Raw genomic sequence first — 13,006 nt, 5'->3', positions numbered from 1 at the left:
GACCGCTAGAGGCGCTGCGGAGGCTTCAGTCATTCTGTGCATCGTAGGATAATTAGCATGTAACAATGGCTACACAAGCACAAGGATCTGCTGCTGCGGGACCTACGACGAGTCAAGCCGGTTGCAGCGCTTCGTTGAGCCGAAGAATGGACGGTGGACCGTGCTGTAAATTCTGGGAAAGCCCGGAAATAATCTCTCAGTTGGAAACGGTTCGCAGTTGGATTGGAAAACATTATAAAAAGGTTAGCGAGCCTGATAGCCGGGGGACCCCATGTATGATGTGGTTACCTGAAGCTTTCTTTGATTTCTCTTCAGACCGCTCTGGTTGTCTTGCTATTTTAGTGGTTTTCTGATTCTTATTAACGCCTCAAACTGCAAAAGTGTCTTTTATGTGGTAGTATTTTGTCTGTTTGCCTCATATAATAAAGGAATGAACAGCTAACTCCACAGAACACGGTCTCAACGTAATTACAGAAGTGACAACTTTCATTCTGTTCATTTCAGCGTTAAAGTCACGTTTATATCAAGCCCCACGAGTCCTCCGTTTTGAGTCAGCATAAAATAAAAGACTGCTTTGTAGTTTCCACGTAACGAGGTGTAAGTGTTGATGTTAGCAGCATGCTAGCAGCTTTAAGTTTGCAGAAACAGGTGTGTGGTCAAAGGTATTTGTTTACACGACCTGACTGACACACCCCCTCTCAGTGCCATGGCACCCCTGTCCACCACCCACTATAGATAAGACAGTAGGTAAACTGTTTAAATGTGTAAACCATCCAGTAGTACTAGTACAGTATGTAGCAAAATTCATTGAAGTGAAAGCTCTTAAACACTCAAAAGGGTATAGGCCTCTTTGCAGTTGTTGTCAGTTTTTGTTGCAATTTGTCACACAGGTTTAAAAATACAGTATTTTGTTGTTTTTTTCCCCTCTTTAGTATGTACAGACTGATGCTCCCTCCAGCAAGTCTCTGGCTGGGCTGGTCATCCAACTCCTGCAGTTTCAGGAAGATTCCTTTGGGCGGCGAGCAAATAACCCAAGCTTTACAAAACTCCCAGTGAGTTGCTGCTTTTCCTCTTCTTTCTTTAACAGACCATAATCACTTTTATTCCTGTAGATTTATGTACATCCCTTTTCACTTCTTACCTTTTTGATAGAGTCAAGGAGGTAATCATCACCATACCCAGATCAGTCATAGCATGACACTTAGTTTTGCAGAATTATGAGTGATCAGTTGATTCACCCTTGTTTCTTTGTCCTCAGGCGAAGTGTTTTCAGGACCTAAGGCCAGGCGGTGCACTCTGTCATATTCTGGGATCAGTGTACAAGTTCAAGACAGAACAGGGCTGGTTAGTATTAATGCTAAATAGTGCCGGATGGCATAATGGAGGAAATGTGTATTTGTTATGCATTTGAAAGTCTCTTATGCTCACCAAGGCTGTGCTAATTTTATTAAAAATGCAGTAAAAGCTGTTATATTGTCAAATATTATTACGATAATGATTATAATTTAAAATAACTGTTTTCAGTGTTAATATATTTTAAAATGTAATTTGTTGCGTGTTAGCAAAGCTGAATTTTCAGCAGTCATTACTCCAGTTTTCAGTGTGTCACATGATCCTTCAGAAATCTGTCTAATATGCTGATTTGCTGCTCAAGAAACATTATTATCAATGTTGAAAACAGTTGTGCTGCTTGATAGTTTTGTGGAAATGAAATGGGAAGTTTAAAAGAACAGCAAATCTTTTGTCATTTTTGATTTTAATGCATCCTTGCTGAATAATAATAATAAAACAAAAACATACTGACCCCAGTCTTATAAACAGTAGTTTATATATGAATGATTTTAAATACAATGTAGTGATATTAAAGTTACTTATACCATGATGAAAGATTTTTATCGCTAACGGTAAATGTAAACTGTAATTCTTTAGCCAGTAAAATTGAGTGTCCGATAAAGATGTCGAACTTACGTCATTCACTCTGTGATCTTTTATTTTTTATTAAAGGAGACGCTTTGATCTTCAGAACCCATCCAGAGTGGATCGCAATGTGGAGATGTTCATCTCTGTGGAGAAAACTCTGATACAGGTATTTGTGCTTGGATCTTTTGTGAAGACAAAGATCTTAAGCATGTCTGTCTGTGGTGCAGTATCTGACCTCTGTGTTTTGTTTGTGCTAGAATAACTTATTAAGCAGACCTGTGGTGTACCTGTCTCCTGATCTTGAACAGAAGCAAGCTCTTAAACTCAAAGAGATTGTTGTGCGACACCAGGTCAGTGGAAAAATAAAAGAACCAAAGAAATGGTAAAATATATCCAATACACACTAGACTCTTCAGATGGGCATTTAGAGCAATTTTGTAGTCAAGAACTTAAACACATAAAAACTATTAAAATGTAAACTGTAACAAGTATGATGCATATATGCTGTTTAAGAGAAAATTTCAACCAATACTTTTTATTTGAGAATAAATAAAGTATATGCATTAATAAAAATCTGAAAACCTTTTTCCTCCATATTTATTGTGAAAACCAGCTAATAACTGGGCTTTCTGTAGAATAAAAATAATTAGTGACAAAAAAGTGTTTTGTTAGTGAACTAGTTGATTACTATGGGGTGCTCCGATCAGGATTTTTTGGGCTGATCACTGATTCATTGATCACAGGAAGCAGTATCTGCCGATACCGATCACCAATACCAATCTTTTTGAAGTTTTATTTTTATTAATTAGAATTATTTATAGTGATGCTCCAGTCAGGATTTTTACAGACATTCATTCAGGACCTGAATTTCATTTTTGAAAATGGGGGGAATTCCCTTCTCAGGTAACTCTTGTGGGGGGGATTTTTTAATTTGAGGTGTGGAGGGGGGCTTTTTTTTTATAAATTTTTTCACAAATATGAAATTATCTTACCTAAACATTTGATCATGCAGTGCATTTTTGTTTTTACAAAAGGGCAGTTGTTGCACAATAGCTTACACACAGCACAAGCCTGATTTGGTGAGCTGTATGTGAGGCGGCCTCATGCCAGGTTCACACAAAGGCCTTCTCCATTTGCAGTGCGTATGCAGTCCATGTGCAGTACATAAGCGGCACAGATGCAGCATGGACTCATATTGTGCTTTCACACAGGAGTCTGCTACTGATCCTTGGCTGTTTACCATAAACACAACATTTATCCATTTTGATTTCAAATCCAAACGTTGTTATTGAAATGCTTTTTGAGCATTGTGATTGTTTTTATGCAGTACATGAATACAATTCTTTATGGACGTGTTCAAATGCAATAAATATAAGCAAGAGTATGTGAGAAGCTGGCGTTATGTGTGTGTGTTTTGAGTGTGCATGAGGGCACCGTCTCGAGGAGACCGCGCGAGTGCTGATTGGTTTAAACACTAGCAAGAATTAAAAAGAAAAGAAAAAATATATAAGTATTATAAACTTTGGTGACAATGCAACAAGGTTGTGCATGTGACAATTCCTGTGTCAACTATGGAGCTCACTTATAGTGCAGACGCGATGTGCTGATTTGAAGCTATTTGCACATTTAAAGAGGCAAAGAGAGAGTGCGGTGATTTATTCATGCGGTTTGTGAAATTATGTCTCACAAATTTTTTTACATTACTTTGTAAGTTATTTACTGGAGAAATATGAATTGTACCTCACCTTCAGCATTATAGTTATTTTACCCGCGCCAGACAGAGATTGAGACGGTGTCGCTGCATGTAATGCCAAACCTTTCATCGCAGGCGCGTCGTCAGCTTGAGATCGGTTTATGTGATCTGCCTTTATAGAGACCGCCGATCAAACTTCCCCAAGCCATTATCGGCTGATAGCAATCGGTAGCTGATCAATCGGAGCACCCCTATTGATTACTTGTGCACATCCCTAATATAGACATTATTGATTAGTGTATACACAAATTTTTTGCTTGCATTTTCAGGGCACAGTGATAGAGGAGAAGTCACAAGCCACCCACCAAATATATACATCACCCTCCACAGCAGATGAAGGTGTTTTAATTTTTTGGATCTTTCAGTCCATGCAGATTCTAGGTATATCTGTGGAAATGATCCTATCTGTGTGTATAATGTTCACTGTTGGGTCTTTTTTTCAGAAGAGTGGCTTAGACCAGTCATGCGATTGGATCGCCAAGTGATGGTACACTGGGGCATGTGTCCAGACAGGTAGAGAATACATCACACCCATATTTGCACATGTGCTCTAAATGTTCGGATTAGTAAATCCTACTTTTTGCTCTGTATTCAGTATATGTTTTCATATTTTATTTTTTCAGTTATGACTCACTTATATCAGCAAGGGATGTAGATGGAGAAGTAGAGGAACCTCCCAACCCAGACAGGTGCTGGAAGGTGAAAACATCTTTTTAGTATTAATACCCTGAGTTCCCCACATTAATATTTGCATGTCTTCTTGTCTGTTGTTGGGTTCCAACAGTGACTAAAATATTGGGATGGGCTTTTATTTTTTTAGTGATAAGACAGTAAGAATATCTACTTAAATGCTAGTATCTTTTCTCAGGTTCATACCAAATGGGTTCTCGACACAGACACATATAATGAGTGGATGAACGAGGAAGACTATGAGATTGATGAAAATGGTAATAGAATGAGTTTCAGGCGGCGTATCTACCAAAGCACAGAGGTATGTTAATACATAATTTCATGCCATTTTTAAAAATCAATAAGTTGTTTTGCTAACTTAAATTAAGTTTGTAGTTTGAAATTTTGTTTTTATTTTAAAGTATTTGTTTTGTTTTGTTTTTTTTTTCTCAAGGAACAGAAACCTGGAAAGAAGCGACGACGCTCCCCGTCTCCACCATCCTCTGAGTCTAAGAAGAAAGGAGGAAAGAAAAGGTTTAATCTTACTTTTTGGTCAATGTTATGTCACATTTTTGTCACCAATGCAAGTTAATGTTTGAAGTCACTGTAGCTTCTTCCTCTGAAAAAATTTATCAAATTCTCTGTAGTTTGAGGCAAAATTGCATTTGATTCTTATTAACATATTTAATTTGGTATAACCCAATAGCTCAGGTGTGTATAAGAAGCGTGGTCAACCAGAGGAGGCGGAGCCAGAGGAGGACCTCACTAAAGACATGGAGGATCCCACACCTGTCCCTAACATGGAGGAGGTCATTCTGCCTAAAAATGGTAAGTTTATTTTTCCCTTCTGTGTTAAGTGCTTATGTTGATGTCAGGAGTGTAACACGTTATTTGTTTTTTTTTACAGTGAACTTGAAAAAAGACAGTGAAAACACTCCAGTCAAAGGAGGCATTATGGCTGATTTGGGTAAGTTTGTTTGTGGAATTGACTGTTCAGTGAATCATGATCTGTTTGTATTTCAGTAATAACCTTGAATATCTATGTATTTCTCTCAGATGACCAGGAAGAGGACCTGCTTTCAGGTGTCAGAGTAAGTCAGTCTAGCTAAACAAAAAGTACATGACAAAAAACTTCCAAGATTGCCTTCAGAAAAGAGCAAAAAGGACAGCACACTCATCCACGCCCCCCTGAAACGGCTCGTTCTAACACACTCCCACAACTCTACATCAGTATGTGGGAAGATTTGCATAACGCCGCCCAGATGTTCATGCAAAGAAAGAAGGCATACCTTTTATTCTCGTTGTAGTATTGTTGTTGCCGCCGCCGGCATGTCGTATAGCGGCTGTTCGTTACACTGTGAAAGCGAAACTACGATATCCGCTTCGTCATGCCTGGAGCTGACCTATGCTGGTCGGTGAGGAAATACATCAACTTTGATGCGGTTTCGTTGAGAAAGTGAAACTACTTTGTTTTTGCCTTCCAGAAGAAGACACGACTAGAAATAATGTTTATATCACGTTTATAATGGGTTTTATGTTTATGTCTCGTCGCTCTGGCCAGACAAGGCATCACAAAATGTTAAGAGGCGTAACATTTCCGTCACATGCTTGAGGCATTCAGCCAATCACAACATGCTGGATTGCTGGCCAATCACAGCACACCCCATTTTCAGAGTGATGAGCCTTGTAAAAATTGACGCGTTTCAGAAGGCGGGGCATAGAGGAGAAACAATAATGTACAGTATGTGGAAAATAATGTGTTTTTTTAACCTTAAACCGCATAAACACATTTCATTACACCAAATACACAAAATAATGTTCTTTTTAGCAGCATCAAATTACCCCTTTAAAGGAGCTCTAGCTCACAATATCTACCATGTGCTTTAAATATGTATGTTCTGACCTATTGTGTGTGTAGGATGAGGAGGAACAGAGGGAGTTCGGCCGTGGGATGGAGGGGGAGGAGAGTGCCACAGAGCAAACACATCACATCATTGTGCCCACCTATGCCTCCTGGTTCGACTACAATTGGTGAGGGTTGAAATGTACAAGTGTCCAGATTACGCCAACTCACATTCTCAGTTTTACATAGTTGTCAGATTTGAGGCCTTGTGCTCTGAACATATGCAGGCATTTACTATTCTTATAAAAAAAAAAAATAATTATGAGGAGTAATAGTGCTTTTTTATTTTTGTGCATCAGTATTCATCAGATAGAGAGACGAGCTCTGCCTGAGTTCTTCAATGGGAAAAATAAGTCCAAAACACCAGAAATGTAAGTCAGTTTGTATGCATATACATGCACATACTATTTGTATCAGATTCATCATCCTCAACTCTAAATAAACGTTCATATCTTGTTTGTAGATATCTTGCGTACCGCAACTTCATGATTGATACATACCGGCTAAACCCTCAGGAGTATCTGACCTCAACCTCCTGTAGACGAAACCTGACAGGAGATGTGTGTTCACTAATAAGGTGTGTATAAAAGTCTCACTTTTACCCAGTTGTTTATAAATAATTTGTAATTTATTTATAAACCTGCATGTGTGCATTTTAGAGTTCATTCATTTTTGGAGCAGTGGGGGTTGATCAACTATCAGGTAGATGCAGAAAGCCGACCCCTCCCCATGGGCCCACCCCCTACACCACACTTTAACGTTCTCACAGATGCACCATCCGGACTCGTCCCACTACAGCACAGACCCTTACAGGTAATACGGAAGTACTTTGGCATTACATTGCCAAACACCAAATTTGTGCTTTAAATGAGCAGCTCTTAGATTAGTCAGCCGTTCGTGTCACAAAATAAATCCCAACAGGGTTTTGACTGTGCCTTTTCCCTTTTATTACTTATAAGTGTCTATGACTCATTTAAAATAACCATTTGTTTTCTAGGGGTTTAATTTTACATGTGCAAATACCAGCATAAACAACAGAACAGGAGGATTCACATCATCACATCACGCACATGCAGCGTAGAATAAACTAATATAGCCTGTATAAAAGGAATAAATACGCAAAATATATTCATTTAAACAATTAACAAATTAACAAAACTAAATTAAAAACTTAAGGCAAGTTGTAGCCTATAGGCCTATGCTGTGTTTGGATTTATTTTTGCATGCTCTTCTCACAAACATGCTCAAGGAGAAGGAAACTTGAGATGGCAGAAAGCGGTACCTGTTTTCTTTATTTTGCAAAAACACAATGTTTTGTTTTATTGTGAGTGTACACAGATAAAAATCTTTACAGTTGTTAAGTTGTTTTCACTGATGTAAGGAAGCAATTCAAGTGTACGTCTGCGCCTCGCGTGCAGACACGTCAATTCTAGTATGGCTTGACATCGCAGCCTGTTCATTATCAAAAATAAATGAAAAATAAAATACCAAATAATATTTGTAATTACTTATTTTTCCAAATAAATAATGCATCATTTTTTTTTTTTTCGTAGGCCTATAAGGACACTTTAAGCTCTAAAAACATGAGAAAAAAATAAACTTTCTGTTTTTGGTCGTGCAGAAGGAACCAATTTGTTTTTAATTGCTAATTTTAGACAAATAACAAATAACTTATAGCTTGACTACAAGTTTAAAAAAAAAACAGCGCTACACGTGAAGGAAATTAAACTGATCATTCTTACAATCACCACCAGAATGTCCACCTTCACAATGAACTGTTAAACTCCGTTAAATTCAACAGTTGTCTTCATGAAACCAAATTCATTTCAAATACTGGATAAGAGTATTTATATTAAGCACAAACATATCAATAATTGCAACATATCGCCCAGCCCTACCTGGAACAGTTATACAGGTCAGTGATCATTACAAAAATATTTTATAAATTTATGTATTTTTTGTGTTTGGGTTTCAGCTTCTCAGCATATGTTGCATTTCCCAGAGAAATTGAGAGAAAAACCATCTGACCTGCAGAACTTTGGTCTACGGAGTGACATTTATGCTAAGAAACATCCAAAGGTAAAAACCACAAACAATGTTTGCAACATTGTTTGAGTTTAAGCAGTGTTTTAACACAACTTTCTAGACTCTTTTAGTGCATTGAGATTCAGCACCTAAAAAATGTGTGCTTGCTTTCTGTCTTTTTTTTCCTCTTCTTTCATCTTTTAGAGTAAAGGCGCAAGTGCAGGGAGAGAATGGACAGAACAGGAAACACTCTTGCTTTTGGAGGTAAGCCAGTCAAACAGTCAACAAGATTTTGAAAGCTTTAGTACTCAGGAGTCTTCAACAGCAGTACTGCAGGGGGTTGCCAGTTATTAAATTTTTTTTTTTTTTTTTTTATCTCAACCAAACAATGATTACAGGATTTTTATTTTTGTTTTTTGTGTTTTTTTGCCCAAAGCTAAAGTTCTAATCTAAAATTCCAGCCGCATTTTTTTTACATTTTACGTTTTACAGTTTTTAATTGTCTGTCTCATATTAAAATGTATTTTGTATTGTAATTTTGGGTGAAGTAACAAATGTGATGTATATGGCTCTGTACATATATCACAATAATTATTATATAATGACATATACATTTTATGCAGTAATGATTTAAAATGGCTTAAAATGTAACACTTAATTTTATACAATGTATAATATGAAGGAACTGCTCCATCTCTCTATCCCCTAGGGGTCCTTGGCCTGAAAAAGGTTGTGATCATTTGTTTTTGTATGCCATATCTCTCTTTTCAGGCATTGGAGATGTATAAGGATGACTGGAATAAGGTGTCAGAGCATGTGGGCAGTCGCACACAGGATGATTGTATTCTTCACTTCTTACGGTTGCCTATAGAGGACCCATACCTAGAGAACTCTGAAGCCTCAATGGGTCCTCTGGCCTATCAGCCTGTCCCCTTCAGCCAGTCAGAGAACCCTGTAATGAGCACTGTGGCTTTCCTTGCATCTGTGGTCGACCCTCGAGTGGCCTCTGCAGCCGCCAGGGCAGCTTTAGGTAAGAGTTAGTCTGTTAGTGTGTGTGCTGATTTGAAGATACGTGTGCTAAGAGAAAATATGTATGTAATGTTTGAATGTCTTTCAGAGGAATTCTCAAGAGCAAGAGAAGAGGCCCCACCAGAGATATTCAGTGCCAGCTTTCACAGAGCACAGAGAATTGGGCATAATTTAGATCCGGCCTTTACACTCCAAACTGGCAGCATTGCAGAACTTGATCCTGACCATTCAGAAAAGACTGGTACTTACTTTTTTGTATTTTTTAAGTGTTTTATGTAGTAAAAAGATAAAAAAAAAACTCTCCCCTTGAATTCACTTTTGAAATGCATGTTAAGACTGGTTATAAGCAACTAAATGTCTCTGCATGCGGCTCTTTCATCCCTCTGCGGTGGCTCCCTGTAGCATGGGTGTACAATTAATTGTCTGTCTCACAATTGTCTGTCCCCCCGACTTTTAATAAAACCTAAACTCTTCCCATGCACTTTTTCTCAGGCAAGTGTGTTCACATAGAGGTTTTCAAGGGCCAATGGGAATAAATCTAGATTTAAATTAAAAGATACAAGATAGTCACTCGGTTTGGATAGGGTTTATTCTTATCCAAAAAGATGTGAACATCACGGAGCCTTGGTGAGCATAAGACCCCAAACTGTTGAATGGTTGTGCATGTTAAAACCATTTTAGAGTCGTTAAAGAATAATTGGTGTGGATGTACTTGAAACATCCAGGGGAGGGCAGTAAGTGAAAGAAAGTTTTCATAATGTTTAATGTCATTTAAACAATCATCTTCTATGGCCTCTGAACACCCAATATTATATAAGGTTTATGATCAACATTGGGATTATGACTACTGTATTGTTTTTTTGTTGTTATTGTTGTCGTTGTTTTTTAGATGGGAGTGGCCTAGAAACAATGAGCACTGAATATGAGCAACATGAAAAGGTATGAGAAGCCTCTCCAGACACAAATAAGCATCCATTCTGATGTTTTCTGTTCTTATTTCACAAATCTTAACACGGAAAGTGTGATTGATTGTCACTGAGGTTGTGCTGTCTTTTGTAGCTTGAGGGTGATAGCATCTTGGAAGAGGGAGAGCGTGTGAAGAATGAGGAGAAAGAAGAGAGTGAAGGAGAGAGAGGAGAGGAGAGCACAGCAGGTCAGAGGATCACAGATGCTCTGCATATTAAATCTCTTTGCATTGATTCACCTTGATTTACACATTGCTGCTATATTGTTAAATATTTATTGTTAGTTGCAGTTGGTGTGACAGCTCAGTTACACCAAAGCTGTGTTCAAAATAGTATACTACTAAGACTACATTTGAAAGGAATTCGGTATGCGTAATATGCACATTTTCTGGATGCATGTGAAGCCAAGATGACATACCATTTTCTCCATGCACTGTGCCTTTAGCTTTTGTGTAAAAACCTATATAGAATTACAAAAAAAGGGAAAACAAAGTGAACCCATAGCACTTACCATTCACAAAGCATGTTAGAAGTGAACCACATCATTTATGACAATGAATCTAGCAACAATTTTTTTTTTTTAAAAAAGTCCCACCAAGGCTGCATTTATTTAATCAATCTTACAGTAAATCAGAAATATCGTGAAATATTATTACAAATGAAAATTATTTATTTTTTAAACGTAATATATTCTATAGCTGAATTTTCAGCAGCTGTTGCTCCAGTCCTCAGTGTTACGTCATCCTTCAGAATTCTAATATTTGGATTTGGTGCTCAAGAAACATTATTACCAATGTTGAAAAAATCTTACTGACCCCAGATCTTTTGAACAGTAGTTTATATGCATGCTTTTGTTTCTCAGTCATGTAATCTTTGCTTCTCACAAAGGACAGCTAGTGAAAAAATGATTTGTCATGCAATCCCTACTGCATTTCTTCATCTTTCAAACTCTTCGTATGTCTTTTCAGAGGAGAGTTTTGACATGTGCCTTACCCAAGGGGATGGAGAGGAGATGAAGAGGAGGGTGGAGCTTGAGCTGGTGGAGGGGAACATCGCCACAGCTGCTGCTGCAGCACTGGCCTCTGCAGCTACCAAAGCAAAGGTATATGTCAAACTACTTTTCTTGCAACTGCTCTCATGACCTTTAATAGTGACAAAAAAACATTCTTATGAACTCACTCTTCTCTTTCTTCTTCTGTCCCTCTAGCACTTGGCTGCAGTAGAAGAGAGGAAAATCAAATCTCTGGTGGCTCTGCTGGTTGAGACTCAGATGAAAAAGTTGGAGATCAAACTGAGACACTTTGAAGAGCTGGAGACCATTATGGATCGCGAAAAAGAGGCTGTGAGTTAGAGTGCCTTGTTTAAACAAGATCTGGCATCCCTCCAAGAAACTTTTAAGAGCACACTAAATTATTTTTCAATGCAAGAATGTTTTACAACCTGCATTTTAATTGCCATTGATTTATTAGAAAATTATTTGTACTGAATAATACATTTTCATTATCTCTTAAAGGGGTAGTTCACTTTATATTTAAAATCTGTTATCATTTACTCACCCTCATGTTGTTCCAAACCTTTTTTTCTCTTTTATTTAAACAAAGAAAGATCTTGCTGACTGCTAACTGCATTTTAATGTAGAGATTTCAGGGTGTTTAAACTTCATTTGATATCTGTGTGTTGTAGCTGGAGCAGCAGAGACAGCAGTTACTGTCGGAAAGGCAGAACTTCCACCTGGAGCAGGTGAAATATGCTGAGATGAAGGCACGACAAAATGTGGAACAGCAGCAACAAGCGGGAGCCACACAGAGCAGCAGTAGTACAGCATACAACCCTCTTCACCATGGTACACTCTCCTACACATCAGTCAACCCTTTTGTCTCATGCACACTCATCTACTTAATAATATTGTGTTTTTTGCATCCCTCTCAGGTCGTTCGGTGGGCAGTGCTAGTACTGGACAGATCGTGGGTGCTCGGCACTCTGGAGCTCCCAATGGCATGTGTGAGTAACGCATGCCTCAAATCAAATGCTGATCAACACTGTGCAGTGTTCGAAACCTTTTCAATCCTGCTGCTTTTCATTTTTTTCCAACTCAGACCAAAGTCCACCATCCTCACAGGCTGATGGGGCCACACCCATGTAATGTCTTCACCTCCTTAAGACCCAAGATGACATGAAGGACACAGTCACATCATTTACCACATTCATCTCTACAATAGCACTTCTTCTGTGTATATTTAATATTTTTTAAACATTGATGCTGGCATATAAGGGTAAGATTAGAGGCTTTTCGTTGCCGTATCTGTCTGTACTTAATGTTTGTAGATCTGTTTTTGTATTGCCACCAAGCACTAAAACATTTGTTTTAGTAAGAATAAATCTTTTATATGGAGTTATAACTTCTTGAGTGAGCTCGTCTATTGAAGTTTACTTTAGAAGATTTTCTAATACTTGTATATTTTTAATTTAGTAGCTTATTCTTTGATGCATTTAAAACATTTAATTTGATATTTGTGGTACAAGTATTTCAGCAGTCAGCTGTTCTTAACTATGAAGAAAACTGGACTCCGCCATTACTTGATCTGTTCCAGATGTATTTTTAACAACTTTCATTTTTAAAAGAAACTCTTAGATCACAGGTCACTCTAGTGCACAAGGTTTGGGAGAAATTAATTTTTAATTGCTCTTATCCATACATGAGAGTAAATGGAGCTCATAAATGAGATTTGAGGGCTACAGGCT

General features: G+C 37.9%; 1 protein-coding gene across 1 annotated transcript; it reads left to right on the top strand.

Annotated features, from left to right (window-relative positions):
- The first annotated feature begins 9 nt into the window (after positions 1-9).
- Positions 10-12,663, top strand: LOC109081848 (SWI/SNF complex subunit SMARCC1-like). Its single transcript, XM_042776546.1, has 28 exons — positions 10-242; positions 933-1,052; positions 1,259-1,344; positions 2,005-2,086; positions 2,178-2,270; positions 3,943-4,012; positions 4,117-4,186; positions 4,297-4,372; positions 4,542-4,664; positions 4,797-4,876; positions 5,049-5,170; positions 5,250-5,309; positions 5,399-5,433; positions 6,261-6,373; positions 6,545-6,616; positions 6,709-6,822; positions 6,905-7,058; positions 8,214-8,324; positions 8,475-8,534; positions 9,042-9,300; positions 9,388-9,540; positions 10,189-10,238; positions 10,359-10,452; positions 11,233-11,366; positions 11,472-11,606; positions 11,948-12,107; positions 12,194-12,265; positions 12,361-12,663. Exons 1-28 carry the CDS (start codon positions 66-68, stop codon positions 12,405-12,407), a joined length of 2,922 nt encoding a protein of 973 aa, XP_042632480.1. The 5' UTR covers positions 10-65; the 3' UTR covers positions 12,408-12,663.
- The last annotated feature ends 343 nt before the right edge of the window (positions 12,664-13,006 follow it).

This window comes from Cyprinus carpio, chromosome A19, assembly GCF_018340385.1.
Source record: "Cyprinus carpio isolate SPL01 chromosome A19, ASM1834038v1, whole genome shotgun sequence".
NCBI classification, from domain to species: domain Eukaryota; kingdom Metazoa; phylum Chordata; class Actinopteri; order Cypriniformes; family Cyprinidae; genus Cyprinus; species Cyprinus carpio.
Note: the sequence above shows the minus strand (reverse complement) of the source record. Positions and strands in the feature narration are given on the sequence as shown.